This window comes from Sabethes cyaneus, chromosome 2 (genome assembly GCF_943734655.1).
Source record: "Sabethes cyaneus chromosome 2, idSabCyanKW18_F2, whole genome shotgun sequence".
Lineage (NCBI taxonomy): Eukaryota > Metazoa > Arthropoda > Insecta > Diptera > Culicidae > Sabethes > Sabethes cyaneus.
In genome coordinates, this window is record NC_071354.1 from 29571487 (window position 1) to 29596078 (window position 24592).

The window sequence follows — 24592 nt, forward strand, 5'->3', positions numbered from 1 at the left end:
TTCGTTTAGGGAAGACATACGTGCACTTAACGTATTTGAACGAAAAGTTACTTAGAGAAATTCCCTTCGTACACCTGGCGAGAGTTGGGAGACTATGGTGGGCCGGCCACGTCGCAAATATGTCAGACGACTGTGCAGTGCAATCCGTTCTCTACAAGAACTCCACTAGCATCTGGACTAGAGGTGCTCATCTTGCTAGATGGCTCGACCGGTTTGAAGCCGACTTGCGTGTGTCGAGACGCTCAACGAATTGGTGTCCAGTAACCCTGGACCGAGTACAGTGGAGAAGAATTCCTGATACGGCAACAGCCACCCCGACTCTATGGCTGCTAGAAGAAGTAGGAAGTAAGCTACGAACACTGCTTATTGAGTCTCCCTACGTTGTTCAAACGTCTGACGACCTAGTACATGGTAAAGGTCAGGATATGGTGGTAGATTTACTGGATTACTCCAGTCCAGGGCTTAGTCTCATATTCAAGCTTCACGAATCGCTTTTGCACACGGCCTATTGGCAAATTCTGCGCCAACTGCTAAGAGCACCAAATCAAGCGAGCGCTTTCAATCGACGGGCGAGTATCAAAGAACAACACACAGCTACTTGGAGCAGTGAGGACCTTTAAAATCACGTGCATTTTTTGCGATAAAACTCATCAAGTAACACGCTAATGTGATTTCTGCATGTAACAGCGATTCAATATCGTTGAAAATAACACGAACAGGGGAGGCCCCACGTCGCTACCTTGAGGAACGCCGAGATTAGTACCTGAAGAACAGTAGCTACAGAGTCAAGTTCAATTACTATGAAGCAACCAATTCTTTCTTCTAACATGATATATTTGCATAAAAATTTTGGTCGACAAATTTGGTAGAAGGCAAAATGTGTCATACTTTTTGAGCACGATCAAAACAGCTACCACGACTGATTAATAACTTTCACCAAAACAACAACCGCTGACTATGTGTCACGTGTATTGTTACATTTTTCTTTCCGCCCGACCATAGGTCATCACCGATGTAGCAACAACACAGTAACTCATCTCTAGGAGTGACGTGAGAAGCAAAAACAAAAATCGCCGGTCGCACACTCGCCCGGAATGACGTTGAACGGCGCGCTGGCGCTGGCACTGCTGCTGGCCTGGCGCCGAATCCAAGCGTTTGCACAACGCAGAAACAGTTAAACGAGGAACGAAACCGTCATTCGGACAAATCGGTCGGTACCGCGCCGAAAGCGTCACACAGTGCCAGTGCCAGTGCCAGTGCAGGGAAAAAACCCATCCACATCGTTTATCGCTTCCCGTGAAATTCCATTATTCGGGCGACGACGCAGCGAAACTATTTTTGCTGCCCGTTCCGTTCGGGAGCAACACCGCGTAGCTGTCAATTCGTCATTGTCGGTTATTATAGTTATTGTTATTATTATTATTCATAATAATAGTGTTGCCGCTAAAGCGGGAAATTAGTCCCGATTGTGGAGGGCGGCGCTAAAACCGCAGTTGAAAATAGATTTATGACGGTGTATCGAAGCGAAAATAATTGTCGGAGCATAGTTAAAATTAGTGTTCCGTTTTTTTTTCTCCCTGATGTTTTGGCTAAATCGAGCGTTTTAATGACTTTTTCCCCACGCGGGAGTAGGGAAGAATTACGTGGCAAAAACCACTTGTTGGGGATGTTGGACGACATGCTCGTGCAATGCGCGGTTAGCTGGTGCTGGCTGGCTGATTGTTGACTGATCTAGACTGGATTTCGAACGCCAGCAAACAACACCAGCCGACCGAGGTTGGGGTGAATCACGGCAAGTTCCATGAATCGCAGGCGCCAACGTGGTACCGCAGTGGATTAGGGGAGCAAACAACCATAGGAGGACATGGCGAAATCGTTTGGACGAAAATTGATTCTATTCCATTGTGTAAATCGACTGCTGTTTGTTTGCACAGGTTCTAATCCCTGTGATGGCGCGGTCCTACCCAACGGTCGATTCGATAACGTTCCATTCCGGGAAAGGCACATATTTTGGCTCCCGTTTTTTCCCGGTTTTAGTATCGATCTTACGACGATGGTTAAAATAAGAACCACCATCCTTTCCTTCTTCGACGGCATCTTATCAGTGTCGTGCACGCCTTACTTATTCCTCGAACCGCGATGGTGGTGTCGCCATAAAATGATTTCACTCAGCAGCTCACACGTGGCAGATTAGAGAGCACAGGAAAACGGACAAACAACAATGAGAAAGCTAAATTGTCGCACCATTCTCCGTTCTCTGCGGGCGTTTGCTTGAGTCAGAGTGAATTAGCTAATTTGGGCAAGCGCTACCACCGAACGTCACGGTACGACCGTATCAGTTACTGTTACTTCGTCTGTCTGAAATCGTTCCATAATCGAATTTTGATATTGTAAGGAAAAATTAATCATCATGTTTCGCACTAGCCTAGAGTCAAAAATTCTCCAGTGCTATTATCGGCAGAAATTTAAATCAGTTTCTAAAACATCTCCGACATCAAATAAAAAGAAATCACTAGCTTTGACTCTTTAAACAATTTCTGTCATCGAAGGGTGTAAATAATCATGATCCAGAACCGAATTAAACACCGTTTCACACCTTGCTTTTTTTTGTTTGTTTACGAAACGAAGCAAAGAGTTAAATAAAATGCGTTCATAATTGCAAGGAAAAAACCACACACAGCCATACACACACACAAACAGGTTCGGTTGTTGTTACCCAACGACGAACATGGCCAACAAACTGCAGCGCAGCGCTGCACCACACAAAAAGGATGCAGGCGGTATGACAGGCTGGCCTGGCTCTGTTGCCGAATTACTGTCGTTGTCGTAAATAAATTTTAGCTGGATTCCTAAAAAGTCGGATCAAACTGGATTTCCGCGGATGCTTTGCTTTGTTTGTCTCGCCAACTGACTGACTGACCACTGTCTGTCGTTCGCAGTAGTGATAAGTGCACGAGCAAGTTTGTAGGTTCTTAGCCTCTGGTCGTCGCTCGGGACCACTGGCCGTTAATCCATTGACGGCACGTGGTTTCAGGGCTGGACCCGGGGTTGCTGGCCTGTGTTTGCAGTGAATGAAACGCCGTTTGTTTGGTATTAAACACGAACTGAAACAGGTTCGTGCTCGACCAGAAAAGCTTAGTGGTGGCGAAACAAAATGTTCATATTCATCTGTTGTTTGTTGATGTGTAGAACATCACTTTGGAAGTCTGGACTGTTTGTTTTCACACCCTGAGTCACTGAATTAGATGAACTGTGCGTAATATAGGGTAAATATTGGTGAATCATAACAGTCGAAGCTGTCGGAACTTTTATTGTAATCCATCATTGATAAGAGCAAACTGACGGAGCTGTTAGTCGGATGAAAAATTCTAAGATAATTGTCCCAAGAAATTATATTTAGGGAAAGTCAAGAATGAAGAATTATAAATACAGTTTGCACAGCTTCATCCAAAAAGGTTAGAACATTAGATTTGCAACCAGGGATACTGTCATTGACGTTCTTGCTTTCACTCAATTTGTTCCCATATTCCAGATTCCCCGCGTCTCGAAAAGACATGAAAGTGTCTTTGAGATGCGCACGAAACACATCACTCGAGAACATAGATCTGATTAGTCGCGTCAGTTTGTCCGGAAAACCGTATCCGTGCATTATATGCCATAGTTGATCTTGATCGACTGTATCGTATGCTGCTTTGAAATCAATAAAGATGAGATGCGAGGGCACGCTGCATTCCCGACATTCCTGTAAATCTATCGGAAGATAAAAATTTAGTTTGTAACGCGTGCTCCCATGAAGTCCGCTTGATAGTTCCCTACGAAACCTTGTGATAAAGGTGACAGCCAGCGTACAAATCCTCCGTACAAATGGTCCTTACAAATGGCGTTTATGTTCCGAGAGACAAAGCATTCGCTCCTCCGGTTCCTTCTCCTTCTCCCAAATCTTGCATATAACTCAGTGTAGAGCTGTTGCCAACGTTTCTTGGCCATGTTATTAAAGCTCTGCTGGTAGGCGTTCTTTTCCGGCGGCTCTGTTGGTCTTCAGTAACCCCTCTCTTGATTTACATTTTGAGTTTTTCGTGTGATTTGAAACACAAAAAGAATTGTTTCATCTCCTTTTACGGACAGAACTCAGAAAAGTTAAAGTAACCAGAGATGCAAAAGACAGCTAGGAGGAGACAACTTTGAGGTGTCTGACAGAACATAATTTATTTCAGGACGGGACGAGTGACTCCTGTGAATATTTGTACTTTCTGGCTCTCTTTTGTACCGATCAAGGCAAAAGTCATAGTCGGAATAATCAGCACCGTTTTTCGCAACTAGATGAAAATTTTGTTCTTAATCACATCTCCTGCAATTAACATAATAATTCATGAATAGACTCAAAGGACGTGGCCACGGACGGATAATTATTCTCCAGCCGAACCTCGGACCATTACATAAAGAACCAAAAGTTCTTCGAATTTTCCACGAAAATTCCTCGAGCCTCTGAGTTTATTGTTCATGAAGGGGCTACCCTATTTGGCATCATTTATTAGGCAGTTTGGCATAACCTCATTAGGCATAATACCATTTGACATAATTGATAATTTAGCCAGATTTTATTTATTTAGTGCTTGCTTGCTTTGCCGCATTAATATTTTCAAGAAACGAACCAATGCGAAAACTACGCAAAAATAACTCGTAGGCAGTAAACCTGGTAAATGTTTTTGCAGGATTTATGGCAACCCTGCTAGCACGGTTGTTACAAAGTTGTTGCAGTAACCGAAATATGATCAATTTTAGTCGTTGCTGTTGCTGTAACTAAATTGTGCTACTTGGGAAAGGGTCGTTATGCAAAATATCTTTATGCCAAATGGTCTCCAATGATTCTTCTTCTTCAGCAGCATAGAGCCGGGGTGGCTCGTGCTGTTTCAAGCACTCGTCTCCATTCAACTCGGTCTTGGGCCACTCGTCGCCAATTTCCTAGTCGTCTCAGAAGTCGCAAATCGCTTTCGACCTGGTCGGCCCATCGTGCACGTTGGGCCCCCCTGTTCCTGGTGCCGGTGGGGTTGTTGAAGAGGACCGTTTTCGTCGCACTGTCGTCCGGCATCCTTACGACGTGTCCGGCCCACCGTAGCCTGCTAACTTTCGCTAGATGTACGATGGGAGTCTCCCCAAGCAGTGCCTGTAGCTCGTGATTCATACGCCTCCGCCACTCTCCGCTTTCAGTTTGTACTCCGCCAAATATCGTCCGCAGCACTTTCCGCTCAAACACGGCAAGGGCGCGTATGTCCTCCGTAAGCAGCGTCACGGCTTCAAGTCCATAAAGAACTACCGGTCTAATAATGGTTTTGTACATTGTTAGCTTCGTGCGGCGGCGTATGCTTCCTGATCGCAGCGTTTTACGAAGGGCAAAGTAGGCCCGATTTCCCGCTTGGATGCGCCGCTGGATCTCCTTACTAGTGTTGTTGTCCGCGGTCACCAGCGATCCCAAATACACGAACTCTTCTACCACTTCTAGTTCGTCGCCGTCAACGGTTACCGTCCGTGGGAGGCGCGCATTTGTTTCCTTTGAGCCTCTTCCTTTCATGTATTTGGTCTTCGACGCATTTATTTTTAGCCCAATTTTCCTAGACTCCGCTTTCAGTTTGGCGTAGATTGCCTCCGCCGTCGCAAAGTTCCTGGCAATGATATCGAAGTCATCTGCAAAGCCTAGAAGTTGGCTACTCTTGGTAAAAATCGTGCCTCTCGTTTCAATGCCCGCTCGTCGGATCACCCCCTCAAGAGCGATGTTGAACAGCATGCAGGATAGACCGTCACCTTGTCTCAACCCTCGTCGCGCCTCGAAGGGACTCGAGAGTCTCCAATGATTATATTAACGTTTTATGACAAATGACCTTATGCCGAACAGCATTATGCCAAATGAAGTGGGCAGCTTCAGGCCATACGTCGAGATGTCGGTAAAGATGGCTATCGAAGTCATGATCCTGCATACTAAGGTCGTTTTCACCCGACAGAACTTCGGAGAAGTTGCGGAGGAAATACTGAGCCCGGAGAAGGTGCGTTCATCTACTCCTCCGCCATGAGAGGTGATCTGCAGCCGCTCTTGAAACGCGGTCACATCCCAACGAAATGTAAAGCCTTCAAAGTGGTCATGACACTATTTGATCTACTGGGGCTAATCTCGGTGTTATTTCCAGATTAATTCCATAGACCTAGACGAACAATTGTAGCATCTAAATCTCGGCTAACTACGTATTATTGGATGCTATTTTTAATCCGCTGTTACGGATCCGGTAGATTTACATTAACTATGACTCTAGTAATAATACTAATGGTCATGGCCTGGACTATCAGGTCACACCGTTGAAGGAAGAATTTTGCTCAGACCCGATTCTGATACCCCGATTGAAATCTACCGGTTCAACTCATGGATGAAGCGTCAGCGAACAGTTACATTCGTGTTCCACTACTTAGATAACTACACCGGTAGTGTATTTGCTGGTAAACTGAAGTGAGCAAGGAAACTACTATGAAACAGACACTCAAGAACTATCGAACTGTCTCTCATTGAGCCACACGCTGAAAAATACCGCTATATCATTTAGAAATCCAGTCCAATCTACAAGACGTGTTCCTTCCTGGAGTATTGAAGGATTCTCGAGGATACCATCTGCAACGCACCGACCGAAGCAAAGCTTTCTATGACTGCTCATCAAACACCCAATACCATTCCTCGTTAAAGCTTGATTCCATTGTCGATTTTACCACGCCAACCGAGAAACTGTCGTTAACGAGATTCGTCACTAGTTCGAAACTCGTAAGTTGAGGGCTTGAGAGGTGCCTCAATCCATTGATTTGAGTAACCTTTGGCGAACTCTTTCCAACAATATTTCATTCTATGCAGTTTCATCACGCTTGTGGCAGTGCATATAAACGTGGTACAGCCTCTCGACACAGAATCGCATCATGGCCGTGGTTCTCCAAGGGAATTTTTCTCAACCGTGGAGACCAGTTGGAAATTCATCTCGCCTGCTGTACCCCACTGGGGCGACGCATGGGAGCGATTCGTTCGATCGGTCAAGCTAGCAGCTAGAGTAGTTCTGGCGGTAGCTCGCAAAGCGCATTACAAAGCTTTCGATACTCATCCATGGAATACACTCTTGGCGCTGATCAATTACGGACCGCTTACCTCTATACCACATGAGCCGGCTAGTTTCTTGCTGACAGTTTTTCCTGAGTATTTTGGGCTCAGAAGTTGAAGCAGTTCCTCGGCGATGATAGGAATACCAGCCAATCCCGCAGGTGTAGATGATCAAAGGAGCTCCAGGACTTTTGCAATTGGTGTTTATGGATAGCTAGTTCCTCCCAGCCCAGTTAACCTCGAGGTCTAACAAACCACGTCGTAGGAGTCAACAGGGTTATAGTACTAGCATCGAAATTGCTCTGTACTCTATTAGCTGACTGCGAGTCAGTGGTATGAAAAAAAGGCCAAGTTTCGAGTATGAATTGTAGCACTTAGGCGTTGCATTGCTTTTCTTTTGGCGGTAGGTTAGCGGAAACCAATGGATACGAGGACAGGTCGAGCAAGTGTTTTGTACCCATGCGGAAGCACTCCGGGTGTCGCATGCAACGGCCGGTTTCACTCTGTGACACTTCCTGTCCATCACAGTAGAAACTCTAGTTAAAATCGGAGAAGTCGTAGAGGAAAAAAAGCAAATATTGTTCGCTTGGGAGGGTAGAAAACTCCGAATTGGTGTTGGGAATGAAATAGCTGCCCAGAGAAAACGTGTAGACCTTCACTTTCGTTATAAGAAGTGATCTGCGAATGCTCATGGAATGTAGTCATTTCTTGACGAAGCACGAAGATTTTCGCAGTTAAGTGGTTTTAAGTAATACTATTTGATCCACTAGGACTGACCGAGATGCGCCTCGCTCCTTTCGTTCGAGCGTTCGTCTATGTCGGACGTGTTTTCAAGGCACTCCGGGGTCGGGTGCTCGAAAAAGAAGAAATTGAGTCTTGATATGAACATTCACCAGCGCGGGGATCATTTGGAAATTCATTAGGTCCACTCCACATGGGCGGCACATGGGAGCGTGTTATTCGATCGGTCGAAGTACTACCCAGCTTCATACCGTTTGAACCGTCTGATCAAGGAGCACCGCTGCATCAAATTATTTCTTGTTGGGCAGTGCTTTTAGGGTCAAGTTTAATTCTACGGTGCCACTGGACGGCCAATCCTTGGTCAGAAGCCGCTGAAATTTAACGCAGTCTGTGTATGATGAATTCTAGCGACGGTAGGTAACTTTCCAGTGATCCAGTGATTCCAGTTCCAGTGGTCGGTAGATCGGCAAGGATGCAATGGCTCATAGGTCGTTTACAGCTTGAAGAGAAAAGCAGACAAACTTTTTGGATTTTGCTGGAGTCAAATATTGAAATACGTTTGTTTAGGATAATATTTCAAGTCACAATTCTACAGCTACCTCACCTGTTTTTATTTTGATTTTATTATTTTTATTACGACATTAATCAATACCTATTCTACTCTATTACATTGTACACCAAGATGGACGAATCATATAAATACTTACAATTAGCCTAAATCTATACCTATAAAAATGGATTTCTGTCTGTCTGTCCATATGTTCCTTATAGGATCGAAAACTACTGAACCGATCGTCGTGAAAATTTGCATTTAGGAGTTTTTGGGGCTAGGGAAGGTTTCTCTCGATGGCAAAATACCTCTTCCCTCACTAAGAGGGGGAGCTCCCATACAAATCTATGCCTAAAAAATGGATTTCTGTCTGTCCGTATGTTCCTTATAGAATCGAAAACTACTGAACCAATCGGCATGAAAATATGCATGTAGAGGGTTTTTGGGGCCAGGAAAGGTTTTAGTGATGGTTAGAAACCCCTCCCCCCACTAAGAGGGGGGGCTCCCATACAAATGAAACACAAATTTCTGCATAACTCGACAACTAATCAAGCAAATAGAACAAAATTTGGCATGTGGGTGTTTTCGGTGGCAAGAATTTATTCTATGGTGAATTGAGACCCCTCCCCTCTTTATAAGGGGAATTACAACTCCTCTCCTCTTTAAAAGAGGGGGCTTTCATACAAATTTCCTCATAACTCGAGAACTAATCAAGCAAATGGAACCAAATTTGGCACGTGTGTGTTTTTGGAGACAAAATTTTTTTCTATGATGAATTGGGACCCCTACCCACTTTAGGAGGGGGGGCTCCCATACAAATGAAATTCAAATTTCCTCATTACTCGAGAACTAATCAAGCAAATAGAACCAAACTTGGCATGTGGAGGTTTCTGGAAGCAAAAATATTTTCTATGGTGAATTAGGACCCTTCCCAACTTTAAGAGGGGGTGCTTCTACACAAATGAAATACAAATTTCCTCATAATTCGAGAACTAATCAAGCAAATGAAACCAAATTTGACATGTAAGTGGATTTGGACGCAAGATTTTTTTCTTTCTTCTTTAGAAAGCGAGTTATGGCCCATCTCCCCTTTAAGAGGGTAAGCTTCCATACAAATGAAATTCAAATTTCCTTATAACTTGAGAACTAATCAAGCAAATGGAACCAAATTTGGCATGTGGGAGATTTTGGAGTCTTGAATTTATTTTACGATAGTTAGAGACCTCTCACCCCTGTGGTAGGGGGATATGGACTCTCATACAAATAAAACAGAAATTTTTGCGAAACTCAAAAACTAATCGAACTCGAGAAATTCGAGACTCTTCCATAAAACATTAGTCAATACAAGACCACAAAAACTATCTATAGTAACACTAGATCATTCAGGACGAGACGGTCGCGAGTGTTGCCGGTGACCCGCCGTCGGAAGCGCCGCCCACTGGGGGGCTTGCAAAACTCGAGATTGTGACAAAGATCATCCGAGATTCATGATTTATGTACAACACAGGTTAATTTGTGGCAATACGAAGTTTGTCGGGTCAGCTAGTCTCTTATAAAATTGCACTAAGCGCATTTAGTGCACTTGCACTTGGATTTGGCTTTGGGACCTTGAGTTTGGCATGAAGTTGAATTTGAATTTGGGCTAATTTAGAATTGATTAATGATTGATTTGTACCGAATGCTCTTGAATCATAAATTGATATAAAACTTTCATGTTTAAGAACAATGATTAACTCAAGTTGTAATCTCCCCTGTCTGGCTGGAATTATTTTATATAGTGCTTCCCATTTGTATTTATCTCATTTATTCAACGAAATCACCGATTCTTATTCATGGACACCAGAAACTGGTTTTCAAATAGCAAAGTTTTCCAATAGTAAAGGTTACTCTATGCAAAAATCACAGCCAGTTGCAGCTAACACGAGCCTAAACAATAAACGCAATTGGAAACTTCGATCAGTTCCGAATTCAATCGAGCCAGAAATCAAACTGGTTCTGCAAACGTACAAAAACCAGAAAACCAGAGATAAAATGTAATACTAAAGTATCTTAGATTATTGGTTATAATTTGACCAACTAAATCGAACTAATTTTGATTCAGCATAAGAAGCCGACTTTGTGGGTAATTCCTATGCTAAACTTTCAGCACAATATGTAATCAAGTCGTCGGCATGCTGAAACAATCCTAACCTTTCCGAAAAGGTCATAAGTTCCTCCGTCACCGGGACTCATTGGTAGATTATTCATCACCAGAAGCTTTGGGGACGACCCACACGCACACAGCCAACCACACATGATAATGCCATGTATCGAAAGGGCCAACAACCGGAGCGTCTTTCATTTAGAACGCGTACCGTGCGTCGTCGTAACCGGAGAGGTGAAGAAGAAGCCCAGTCTGGTCGGTCGGTCGGTCTGTCTTAATGTTATCTTGCTATCTCCCTGGTCCGGTTGTTGGTTTCCTATTTCCGAACAGTTTCAAGTTGCCCTGGTCATCGCTTCACCATCCATCCATCCATCCATCCATCCAATCGGCCTACATACCATAAATGTGTCATGCTTCGGCGTGGCTCATGAATGGCCCCAGCCAGCGCGGACAGGAAGTACGTCGTTGCGTGCGCCTATCACGCACGGCCGGCGTCGTACGTAGTACGTACGTACGTAGGCTACGACGAGCCGCGAGAGAGACGATTTAACAACAATCATGAATGAATGGTAATGGTGATTCGTATAGTGTTTGACACGATCAGTCAGGATTGTGTGGTCTTTTTTTTTGCTGCTCCTCGACTGGAACTGTGGAAGACGAAAAAATAGCTGTTATTATTAGCGCCTGCTTATCAGCTTTGAGGCATTCATAAATAACAACTGCGCGCATTGCCGTGCGTCGAAAAGAGTAACGACATCAGCGGCGAAAAAAAAACAAAATATTTGTTATTATACGCGTGGTGTCTCTCTTTCCTCTTCGTCGCTCCGTGTCTGACACGGTGAAACGGAGGTTTGCCCGCGGTTCACGCTATCTCCTCCAGTTTCTTCGGGCACGCCGTAGTTCGTTTGCAGTTCGTTGTTTTTATTATGCGGTTCACCGTCGTCGTCGGTTGAGCTTGGCTTTGGCTGTCTGCTTGCTGCTTGCTCACTGGTGCATGGGAATCCGTCGCGCCGGCACTGCACTGCACTGCACCACCCGTGGCCGTGGTCGTGGAAGAATGCAGGCAGCCACACCAAACATCACAGACACACACGCAAACACACCGATGCGGTTTTGAACGTTCCGGGACGGGAGTACATTTAGACACTCACTCAAGGCTTCACTCAAGAGCGCAAGTGCGCAAGTGGCGGCGCCATCGGGTAATAAAAATGCAACTGATAGCAAAATTTGTTGAGCAAATTTACTCCACGGCGCTTCAAGTGGGAGTGATTTACGGTGTATCTAATATCTACAACGACCGAACCGCGGGTGATGGACCCGGGGCTGTGCTGGCTGGGCAATGTATGTGGGAATCCTTCTTTTTCTGATACTCGCTCACCACAAGTGGTGTACTTTTTCCAGGTTCTTATTCTCTAATGTCATTCTTGTTGTTTGTGGGTGCGCGCTGTTTGCATAATCGCATTACAAAGTTTTGACTGCCGCCGCGCATAGACAGAGGGCAAGCTGCAACAACAAATGAAAAGTTTTTTGACCGTGTTCTCCGAGATTGAGTCAGTTTGGGATCCTTGTATAACTTAATGTTTTAAACAATGTAGCAAATTTTTGCGATTCAAATAAGCATTTCATTTAATCAGTTTCAATTTTCATGATTCTACCAGCTAGATCAGTTTCAGTTGTTTTGTTATTCAGGGAAGTAACATCTTTCCGAAAAAGATTGGCTCCATGACATATTTTTGGAAGAAATTTTTATTGAAATTGGTAAAAAAGTTAAAAAAAAAGTTAGGCAGCTGAAGTTTTCCTTTCATATTTCAATTGTTCGAAGATCCCAGACGTGGCTTACTGTCTTACTTATGAAACAATGAATTTCGGTTTTAAATTCTCTTAAGTTTTGTCGACAAAGAAGTTGTTATCGATTTCAGATATCAGGTGTCAGCATTTGTGATCCAAAAATAATCTATTCCAAAAATATTCGTACTACAACCTTTTCCATGCGTTCTTTTAAAACTGCAGCTCGCCATTATGTTCGTTGTTCTGCACGGGACTTTAATTTTCGCTCTTTTAGATCTTTGTATTTTTTTTATTTTTGGTTAACTCATCTGACAAATTTGACATTATCTACATGAATATGAAACTTAAATCTAGAACAAAACTATCGCCGCATTCTAGACCTTGTTAGGTTTCTACTAAAGGCACGTGAAGAAACGTGTCCAAAGTCAAATAATTCTTCGACCATCGTGAAGGTGCGGATGCATGACGTCAGTGGTTCATAAAAATCGTACATGTTCCGATGGAAGCTAGTTGTCAGTAAACCTCTATGTTAAATTCAAAAATCAATACTGGACAACAGAGCCGGGACATCAATGTCATTGTTAACAAAAGTCTCAAAAGTCACAAAAGTTGCTTGTTGAATCCTACGCAGACTCTAATATCTTCAAATCCAAAACCTGGCATCGGCCTACGTAGCGGGGAAGACGCCAGGCTAGATATCTCAGGGCGATATGAATAAATCTTCGTTGCACGCTCTATTCCGGCAGTCCATTGTACCAGCAATGGGGATCAATATAATGTTGGTTGAACGTGAACTTGTTATCCAACAGAACTCCAAGATCGCTGATCTGATCGACGCGTTCGAGAATAGCTTAGTTTATCCGGTAATCAAATGAGATGGGCACATTATACTTCACTGTGGTCCAGAAAGCCAAATTAGGTGGAATAAATTGTTTACTCAGTTGTCGTTGATTTTAGACTATTTACGTGTTAGCAACAAAATCTTGATTTAGGATGCCGCTTTTCATGGCATGAGCTATTTTAGGGTGTCCATTAAATTAACCAAGATCCAGAAATTATCTTCAAAACGAAGCAAGATAGAGCAATACTCACTTCAGCAATTTTATAGCTTGAAGTATTTTGAGTAATACTGCAGAAGACAGAATCCCCCTATCTCAAACCGTTTCCATATTAGGGCGTTTTTCCTGAACCAAGCTAGGGTGACTGCTATTTTGCGATTTTTCTCCATAACTGTTTTATTTTGCATTTCTCGCAAAACACTTCTTTGGATGACTTTTGAAGCTCAACAAGACGCAATTTTTGGTGAAAACAGAAACTGGCTATCTAGGGCACGGGAGGGAATGTTCAGCCCATTAAGCGATGGCATCTATTTTTTCGGCCTATGGCCTAGCTCTAGTGAAAGAACAGGAGGTTTTGATGTTCTTTGAATAAAAAAAATAGTAGATTACTTACAGTCTTGAGAAAATAGTTATAACATATTAAATGTCGGAAAAGTATTTTTATTTGCGAAAGAAAAGGCAAATAGGCTGAACTTAGAAACCTGCTGAAAATACCCTCCCGTACCCTACTTTACTTCTACACTTATATCAAACTTTGTGTTAAAAATAGGCCGTTTTCAAATGTTAGTATCTTAGAAAGATGCAAGCAGAATCAAAATCGGTTGATTACGCTTGAAAGAAGGTAGTTTTTTGTGCATAATATCAAAAAATTGGGGAGGGGATTTTTGTCTAATTCAAATAAATCAACTTTAAATATGTGGGGTTTTAACATATTTAAGTATATAGAAGTTAACGAGTTGCGCCATAACTCCGGAACGCCTTGACTGTTCTGCAGCAAACTTGGCGTACATGTTTCTTGACATAGAGCAGTTCCACGTGAAATAGGTAAATGACAAAATTTGAACCTTTCTGATTTAGGTGAAACTTTCCAAACGTGTTTGATAGAAGGAAATATGCACCTTCCACAGGTTTTGGAGCCATTTTGATATAAGACTCATTTTTTAAAAGGGCGTATTTATTTTCATGTGTTTCATGTATTTTCATAATAATGTTTGAAAGATTCTATTTCGAAAACTATCGATTTTACAAAAATTATGTCTAAGCACAAGTTGTAGAAAATTGATTGTTGAACATGAAAAAAATATGTACTGAAAAAAAATTGACCAATTTTTGAAAAATTTGAAAATAAAACATAAAATCAAGATATCAAAAATATGCCATTTTTGAAATTTTTTTTGGAAAAAATAGAAGTGAATAGAAGTGTAAGCTTTTCAAAGTTATCCTGAGATGGAGCAACTTTCATGGACGGACTTCGTAGAACAACGACTTCCATGATTTGTATCCAGCTTGTGATTTTTCAAGTAATATATGAATTCGTAATATAAATAACAATTCTTTATGTCATTTACAACAAAATTGGTCATATTAATTATTTTTCTAAATGCAACTGTTTTCGAGATATTCGGAGAAAAAGTTAAATTTTTTTTTTAATTTTTTATGTTAAACACGTCTTTTTCATATGTTACTCCAGTTGCTCAACTGTTTTTATAAAATTTCTAATAACTACATTTAATTTCCTACAATTTATCCTAATACACCTTATTGATTCAACCTTTCACTTTTGAGTTGTGGGTATTTTGAAAACTGTATTCGAAGAAACTGGACTCACTGATTAGTTAGTAACTTTTTACCGCGAGAAATTTTGACTAAAAATAGTTGAAGGTATGTTGTTTATATCGGTAGAGTTTTACCAAAATAGATTAAGAGATTACAGTAATATCTTTGGAACAAGAGAAAGTGCGCAAAAAACTTTGGACACTTTCTTCGAAAATCCAAATGCATCTCATCGACGGGAGCAGTAAACAGCTCAGAATCGAACACTCCGTATCCCAAGTAATAAAACGTTCAAGAAGCATCAGACTACCAAACAGAATGATGACAGTGGTAGGAAAGATATATGGTAGCTGCAGATACCGGCGTTTCGATGCCGTTTCAATCTATGCAACTCACTATTACTCCAGACAGGTTTTGAAGGAGGTCTAACTCTGGGAAGATTCTCGTTCAGCCAGGTGTAAATAGCATCGCAAAACTGCAATGTCATATCATACACATCGATCTCGTCTAATAAAGTAGCCCAATTCAGAGACAAAAGGTGGTCCACAAGAACATCAAAGTTGATACGGCGACGGTTCAGAGTCGCTATTTCGAAACTGACAGCTGGAACTTCAACGGAGCATGCCAGTATAGGCAAGAATAAATCCAATAGAGGATGGGGAAGATCAACAGGAAGGGGCGGAGAAATGGCCCGACGCACAGCGATCTCTTGTTCAGGCAAACAGTAAACGAGGTCCAGTGTTCGCCCAAGATTATTACGCAGTGAATTAACTTGCTTCAAGTTCAGGAATTCAAATCCATCGACCACAGCAGCGCTAGCAGCAGGAAGGTGGACAGAATTGTTGTACTGTACTCCATCCTCTCCATTAAACCAAGAAATTTACGGTTGGTTATAATCACCACAAATGAAAATTCTCTCTGAAAACCCCTTGTCACGTAATTCACGGATTGAGAGAATATGCTCATCGATAAACTTGACAACTTTACTTCTGTCAGGTGGGATGTAAACTGCAGCAAGCAAAAATCTCCTTCCTTTGATGATAGCAGAAACACAGACTTGTTCGAGACAATTTCCATGTCTTAAATTGACCAGCGAACTAGGGAACTGTTGAGCAACGTCCATCAATACGCCACCAAAACTACTTTTGTCACTATTCTTCTGATCACAACGATACACGTTGAAGGCGGATCCAAACAGCTGAAGGGAATCGATGCAGCCATCTAAGCCGGTTTCTGTTAGCATGATTACATCATAGTTGCACTCATTAGACTCGGGAATAGGTCGTCTACTTTAGTTCTTAAACGTTGCATATTCTGATGATATACATAAGTAAATACCATTCGCGTCATTGGCGTGTGCAGAAAGCTCCGAAACCTCCTGCACGTGGAGATCCCTAGCTGGAAGCGGGAAATGTATCAGCGGAGGGAATGTTCAGATTACAATTGCACTTTCCAGCATAACTAGGTTGGAAGACCCTGTCACTCACCAGGACACAGCGCAGGGACGACTGTTGGCCGCTGGCAGGAACTGTACGATTGTGAAGGAGGGATCGAGACGAGGGCTTCCATAATACTAACTTCAATGCGTCCCGCTTGGCCTTCAGATGATAATCGATGAGGAACAACTAGTTGAGATGAACTGAAAGCGATCGATGGATCGGGAGAAGTCAAGTTCAAAACGGCATCGAGAGAGTGATTATCGGGGGATCCCCGCGACAACTTTGTTGGCAGGAACTATCGGAAGTACGACGAATATGTAGCTATGAACTATCAGCAAAAACACGACTTGACCGGGTGGCTCAGGGACTTCTTTAGTACCGTAGGCGATTTGTTTTGGCGGCGCAGATAATCTCACGTTATCAGTAATCGGAAGTTCGGAGGGCGTTGGAGCGGCGAGAAGTTTCAGGTCTTCTGTTGGGGCTTAGTAATTGCGTTTAATTATCCTGACAAAGTACTCGTCGTACTGAACAACCGATCCAGAGTTGGCATCATTTCACTGTGAACGTGAAGTTGCAGCTGATTGCGATGATTGCGATGAGTCTAATTTGAGCTTTGATTTCTTGAGACGTTTTAGAAAGATGAGCGACAGTTTTTGATGTTCGTTTAGAGTAACGCAATTAGTACATTTTTCGGAGTTTGCTTCGCATTGACCGACATTGTTCTAAATATGCAAATATCGTAAGATTTTCATGCTACCAGGACTGCCTAAAAACGATAACAGCGTACTGGCTGCCGATCTCGAAAAAAACCGGCAAGAAATTGGTTAACTGAAGAATAATAGAGCCACCGGCAAGGACTGACTCACCTGACAGACTGACTACCGGAGGAATGGATGGGAGGTGTGGCTTGCGCCATCTATAGAAAGCATGATCGGTTAGATTACTGCAGGTAATTACCGTGGCATTACGCTGATCAACGACCGCCTACAAGGGGCGCTCCCGGATATTATTCCGTCATCTATCCCCAATAGCAAGAGAATTCGTAGGGCAATACCAGGTGGGCTTTATGGGGGCCTAAGCAACTACGGATCTCTGACAAATTGTTCAAAAATCTTGGGAGTACAACGTGCCCAGGCATCATATTCTCGTGGATTTTAAGGCAGCATACGATATAGTCGAGCACGAATAGCTATGGCAGATAATCCACGAGAACGGTTTTCCGGACAAACTGTTGTCGCGGCTGATCAAAGCTATCCTAGAGCGAGTGATGTGCGTGTTTCGGGGGCACTCTCGCGCCTCTTCGAATCGTAAGAGGACTGATCTTCACCAAAAGTAGCCAGCCTTCGCAGAGATCTGCGCCTGACCTGAAACGTCCGCACTGTCAATGATTGAAAAGCAAACTCGTCGTTTTGATGCTATCCAATCCTGTTCGGGCCCGTTTCCGAACGTTTTATGTCATGTTTGCTTCCTTATTCCTTAGCTACAATAGCTCGTGTATGTATGTGTCGTCTGAGTTTGGAATGTTAAGAAATTATGGACAAAATAACTACAAAAAAATCTTAATTTTACTGTTCAAATAGAATGGCAAAACCGGCAATGTTTTCTTTAAGCATGCCTATTAATCAAAGATGGCATGAATACTGAAAAGTGGAATACAAAGCTCATTGTTTTGCAGCTATTCAATCCTGTTTCATTTCATAATGTTACCATGAAAGCGCATTTTTAGAATTAACGTCAATACATCGAATCTGTGTTTTTTTAATTTGACCCTTAGCTAGCAAAGCAAAGCCATGGGTATAAACGTCCTTCAGAACTTGACCCTTCTTTATCGACAGACTTCGCAGCCGGCTATTAGAGTACAGGAAAATTACGGGGCTAGTGCAAAGATTGACCCTCAGCTTTTTAAGGCGAATACTGTTTTCTCAAGAAAGTTTCAAAGCAGATCAGATTGTAATACATTTTTAGACCGTTTTTTATGTACATTAGGTTATTTCACAGAAGAGAAGACACAAAAATTAGTGACGTACGCGACAGAAAATAATGGTCCTGAATTGCTTCCACGGGGAACTAGCACTACTGACGGACAATTTTTCACGTTTTCTTTAACTAGAACTAGGCGATATAATAATCACAGTTGATGATTATTACAATTCGACTAAATTTTATTAATATCAAATTTTTATCCAAACTCATTAGAAATTTACTACAAAAACCCTATTCATTAATGTTGTTGTATTCTCTTCCTGTATTTGCAGAAGTTTGCGGCAGTGTGGACGTGCGAAATTCGCCCTCCAACCTCGACCGGCTAAAGGATTGCGTTGTCGTGGAAGGTTTCGTGCACATCCTGCTGATCGATCGGTACGAGGCGAGCTTCGAAAACTACTCCTTTCCGCTGCTAACGGAAATCACCGAATATCTGCTGCTGTTTCGCGTTAACGGACTAACGACGCTGCGGAAGCTCTTCCCGAACCTGGCCGTCATTCGGGGCAGCTCGCTCGTCAGCGATTACGCGATCGTGATCTACGAGCTGATGCACATTGAGGTAGGTGTTGGACGCTGTTGGTTTTGGGTTGAAACTGTTGATCGGCTTCGAAAGATAATGCATCGCTCGCGCTTTGTTTTTTTTGGGAAGGAAATACATATGTCACAATTAGTCGAGCGTGGTTGCGCCCATTCATTAAATTTTCGTTTTTGATTTTCGACGACAATAAACAAACATAAAAAAGTAATGAAAAATTCATCACTTGAGCGAAATAGTAATATTTATTCGTTTTTTTTGTGTATAACTCGATGCAAGCGCCGTGCAAAGGAGGAAATCATTCAATTAGAACCGATCATCGCCTCCATTACTAAGTGGAGGCGTCCGGTGCAAAACTGTTGAACCATTCGCTCCAACCAACAATGGCCGTACGGGTCGTAAAACATGAAATTTTATTGCTGGATATTATACCAGCAGCAGCAGCATGGATGGTTGTTGTGGTCTATCAACTGTGGCTGCCACGCCGGCCTGCCGCTCGTCCCTGTCATTCATTCCGAACGGAACGAACTGTATAAATCCGATCGATTCGGTGGGTTTCATTATGGAAAATGAGATACAATTTAATATTCCGATATTATTTTTTCGACTGATGATTCATTGTGGTAACAATGAATTAAATCCAACGTAGAAAAAAAATCTCGGACGATAAAAAATTTCAATTTTTAATTTTATTGAACACATAAATCATGATATGGCTTAGTCTGCTTTAATATCATTATTTCATTGAAAAACTGTTCCTAAAAATGCTGTTCATATCAGTATCCAAACTAACCGTATTTTGATAGAAAGTGTTTTGGTTTCAAAACAAGCCAAACCTGTGTGGCATTTTTCCAGCCGAGTAGCGTGTCATTAATGTCGCCCATTTATAATTCCCCGGGGTCGGTATTTCTACTAAATCAAAAGAGACCTATGTGTGTGCTTCACAGTCTTGCAGGCAGGCAGCAGCGGCAGCCACCATTTATTTTTTTTTCCTTCTCCGTCGGGCATGTGGTCTGTTTTAGACGTCCAACATGGACCGATCATTTATCTGGTGGTGCTTCCTTGCTTTTGCCCGCTACAAGCTAGGCTCACAAAACTTGTCTGTCGGACAAATTTGCATCGCACGAGCAACAAAGAAAAAAAACAAAACAATCCAACGACCACCGAAGAAATCTTCCGACAGAACGTCTACCCCTAATTCGACGGAACCGGCGCGAAGATGTTTATTTGGCTTTGATCAACAAAAAAGCGACTTTATAGTCGAATTTTGCTGATTTATAGCCAACCATGGTCACGCGCCAGGAAACCGTGTATTGCTTTATTTGCTTTGACCGGTCACCGAAGACCGGTCACAATAGAGAAGAGGTCCGTTCATTTCCAAAAACGAAAAAAAAAACAAAAACTAATGTGCCACCTTGCGGCCTGGCGTGACATCTTGTCACTACAGTAAACCGTAACTTAAGCAGTAGAGGAACGAGCTAATTAATGACAATCACCGGAGATTTTTATTTTACTACGCGTTCTGCCAGCTCTTTTCCGCTAAAGTTTTCGGCCATGTGTACCTGCACGCGTGTCGCTGTTTCGCTCTAACGAAGCGAACGACGAAGATGCGACAACAACGACTCCGGCAGGCAGCCAGGGAGGCCAGATCTACGGAGTTACAAGTGGATTTGGATTTACTATGGATTAGGAATTTTCTACGGCCTGAAAAATCCACTAATCGTAGGATGGTGAATCTTTCATTCCTTATAACAAAAATATCGGCCGACTAAGTTTAAAACTCTGGACGTCCGGGTGCAGTTGGATTTAAAACCAAAGTTAAAATTGGACTATAAATTAGACTTGGAACCGCGCTAGAAATAAAGATGAAATTGGACTTGAAATCGGACTTGAAGGGTATTAAATTAGACTTGATTTGGGACTAATTTGGGTTTGACGCTTTATTTAAAATCGAACTTGCAATTGCATTTGAAATTGGATATAAATTTGGAGTAACTTGGACTGGAAGTTTTAATTAGAGTTAAGCATCAAATCGGACTTAAAAGAGCATTTGGAGTTTTGGATTCAAAATTTTCTTAAAAGAGGAATTGAATTGGACTTGAAAATGGATTCGAAATTAATGTTGAAATTGAACGTCAAATTTAGTTTGAAATTATGCTCGAAATTACACTTAAAATCGGAATTGAAATCGGACGTGAATTTTTTATTGATCTGGAAATTACATTTGAAATTAGATTCAAAATTAAAATTCAAATTTTAGTACAAATCGGACTTGAAACCAGAGTTTAAATTTGACATAAAATTGGAAATAAATTAGACCTGGGTATGGATATGGACACGAAATAAGACAGGAAGTATTTGAAATTAGAATTGACATATTGCGTCTTACACTCTCGCACGTCTTATCTCTTTTCTGTCCCTTTTTTACTTCGGCATAAAAAATAAAACGATACAGAAACGTTTTATTTTTTATGCTCTTTCCTTCTTTTTCCATCCGAAGTTTCATTTTTTTTCTAGTTTTAATTTTTCTGTTTCATGTTTTCTCTTTTATTGATTTGTTTTTCTTCGTTTCCTGTTTCATTTTTCTTCCGTATTTTCTGTTCATTTTTTCCTCTTTTAGATTCCCGTTTTCTTCTCTTTCTAACTCTCCTTAATTTTTGTCTTCGTTTGTTTCGTTTTTCCTCTTTTAGATATCCTGTTTGCTCTTCTTTTCTGTCACGTTTATTCTTTATTTCTGTTTTCTATTTTTATTTTGCCTTCCGGATTTCCTTTTTATGTCCCGTGTTTCGTTTTTTCTCTGCAGTGTTACCTTTTTGGTTGGTTTGTTTTTCCTGTTTTTCTTTAATTCTTTTTCTGTCCCATTTTCTCATCCTATCTCATTCCCACTTTGTCCCATCTTCCGCCTTTTACATCCAGTTTGATCTATTATTTCCATTTTCCTTGTTCTCTCTCTCTCTCTCTCTCTCTCTCTCTCTCTCTCTCGCTATCAATTGTTCTTTTTCCTTCAGTTTTCTCTTGTTTTACGTTTCGTTTTCCATTTCATATCCCGTTGTAGCTCTTTCTCTGCTGTATTCCCACCTTTTCATGCTTTTTTTCTTTTTCTGTCCCGTCTTCCCTATATTTGTCTCGTTTGCGCTGCTTTTTTCTATCATTTTTCCTTTTTTTGTTCGTTTTTTCCTCTATCTGCCGTTTTTGGCCCTTTTCAGTCCTCTTGTTTTCTTCTCTTCGGATCAATTTTTTATCTTTTTTTTACATTTTCAACCCATTAACTCCTTTCCTATTTTTATGTTTTTGTCTGTTCCGTTCTTACATTGATATTATGTACTGCTTTTCCTACTCTATTACGTCCTGTTTTTCGTTTATCCCGTTTGTCTCTCCTATCATTTTTTCCTCCATTTTTGTTTTTCCGTTCTCGTTTCACAATTTTCCTGCTCTCATATTTTATCCTTTTCTTGTTCTCTTTCTCTATCTTTTTCTCTTATTTTTCTTCTTTTCTCTTCTATTTGCCCTACTTTTCTGTCAAATCTCCTCTTTGTTTGCCTCGTTTCCCCAGTCTAGGTACGCAAATAAAAAAGACGACGGAAGACGACAAAATATGATGAAAAGATACGATGAAAAGACGCCAAATCAGCGACAGAAAGAATAAAACTCGACAAAGAATGCAAAAAGACGTTTAAATAGCTTTCAAAAACTAACGAAACATGTTAAGATAAAGACTAAACAAAGAAAAGATGTCGAATATACGACAGAAACAAGATAAAAAATGGAAAAAAATGCCAAAAACAAAAAAAAAATGGTGAAGCGACGCCAAAAAACAATAAAAAACCAAAACCAAACCAAGAAAAGATTGACAAAGGAAAGACGCCAAAACTGTAACAAAAAAAACGGAAAATTATATAGAGACAAACGTCAAAAAACAACGATTAGACGACAAAAATATGATGAAAAAATCAAAAAGATTATGAAAACACAACAAAATTACAATAGAGAGATGACAAAAGGACGGAGAACAATGAGATGATGAAAAAAAATGCAAAGAAACGACAAGAAAACGGTGAAGAATTTGCGAAAAGACGACCAAAGAATACAATAAAAAACGCCAACAAAAAAAAAACCGACGAAAATTCTTAAGAAAAACAAGAAAAAATGGACGAAAACAGTAAATAGATGCAGGGCTTCTAAATGAAGGCTACAAATGAACGCGAAAGACGCCATCAAGAGCATCCAAGAAGGCCACAATAGAGGATAGAAATGGCCACAAATCGCTGAACAGAGACATATAGGCAAAAGAACTAAGAAAAAACAGTAAAAAATGACATTTTTTATTGTCTTGAAAAGAGACGGCGAACAAATGACAAAAAAGTGATGAAAATACAACAAATAAAATACCGTAATGTTCCGATTTTGTCAGCCCCATGTTGAATTTAGGGCTGACAAAATGGGAAAACTGATTAAATCGAAAAAAAAATCGAAATTTTTTTCAAAAGTCAAGACTTAAGACCTTGCAATATCGAAGAACTCTACTAAAAATTGAATTTTAACCCTCAATTGGTCAACCGAAAGCTCAATGAACCGGGCACAGCACACTAGTCCGGAACCATTTTTGGTGCGCATTAGCTTTGAGCGGGAAAACTTGGTTTTAGGTTTATGGAACCTTTGGAAGAGTTTTTTAAAATTAAAACTTCTATCGTCCAGCGGAAATCAAAATTTTGATTAATCCCCCTGAAAGTACAATAAAAAATTTATTTTTCTTCAGTTTTAATATAACACATTGATGTGTTCTGCAAAGTTTTACAGCATATTATTACAAGAAATTTTGCTGAAGACCGTAACCTTTTTTAAACCATGTTTAAAAGCACAAAAGTTAAACAAAATTTATAGGCTGACAAAATCGGGTTAAGAAGCTGATAAAATCGGGGGTTGGCAAAATCGGGAGCTGATAATATCGGAACATTACTGTAGTGAAAAAAAACGCCATAAAAAGAGGAACAATATCAAAACAGACGTCAAAAACGATGAACAGATGACTTAAATATGATGAAAAGATGGCAAAAAGACCATGAAAATACAGCAAAACTACAACAGAGAGACGACAATTACGAAGAAAAGACCACAAAGAGATGACAAAAGGACGTAGAAATGACTGCAATTGTATACAAAAAGACTGAAGAAACTGAAAAAGACGCTGAAAAAAATTAACGTCGACAAAAAGTCGCCGAAAAAACGCTTAAGAAGTGACAAAAATGCTAAAGAAACGCGAAAAAGGATAGATAAATGCAGTAAAGGTGAGGGAGAGACGATAAAACACGACGGCAAAACAGCGATAAGAAAAATTAATTAAAAAAAATTAATTAAAAAGTAACAAATGAAGAGAGAAGACGCTATCAATGGCAACCAACAATGCCCCAAAAGACGATCAAAAATGACTGCAAATCGCTGAAAAGAGACAACAAGACGAGAGAACGACGAAAAGACAGTAAGAAGGCAACATTTTTTGTTGTCTTGAAAACAGACGGCGAAAAATCGACAGCGAAAAGTAACCAAAAAATCACAAATAAAATGATGGATAAGTGGACGAAAGAAATTGGTGTCTTTCTTACTGTAACTTTAACAAAAAAAGACAAAAAAGAGAAAAGAGCAACCAAAAAAGCGGAGAATAATCTCAAAAACAAACGTCA

The 24592-nt window shown here is 41.1% G+C and overlaps 1 protein-coding gene across 4 annotated transcripts in view; it reads left to right on the top strand.

The window, feature by feature from the left end:
• LOC128736904 (insulin-like receptor) overlaps positions 1-24592 on the top strand; it is a 153013-nt gene that overhangs the window by 21754 nt on the left and 106667 nt on the right. For all 4 annotated transcript variants that reach the window (XM_053831410.1, XM_053831411.1, XM_053831409.1 and 1 more), the window contains exon 3: positions 18652-18938. In XM_053831410.1, the coding sequence (XP_053687385.1) occupies positions 18652-18938 (287 nt within the window). The remainder of the gene's footprint in view (positions 1-18651; positions 18939-24592) is intronic.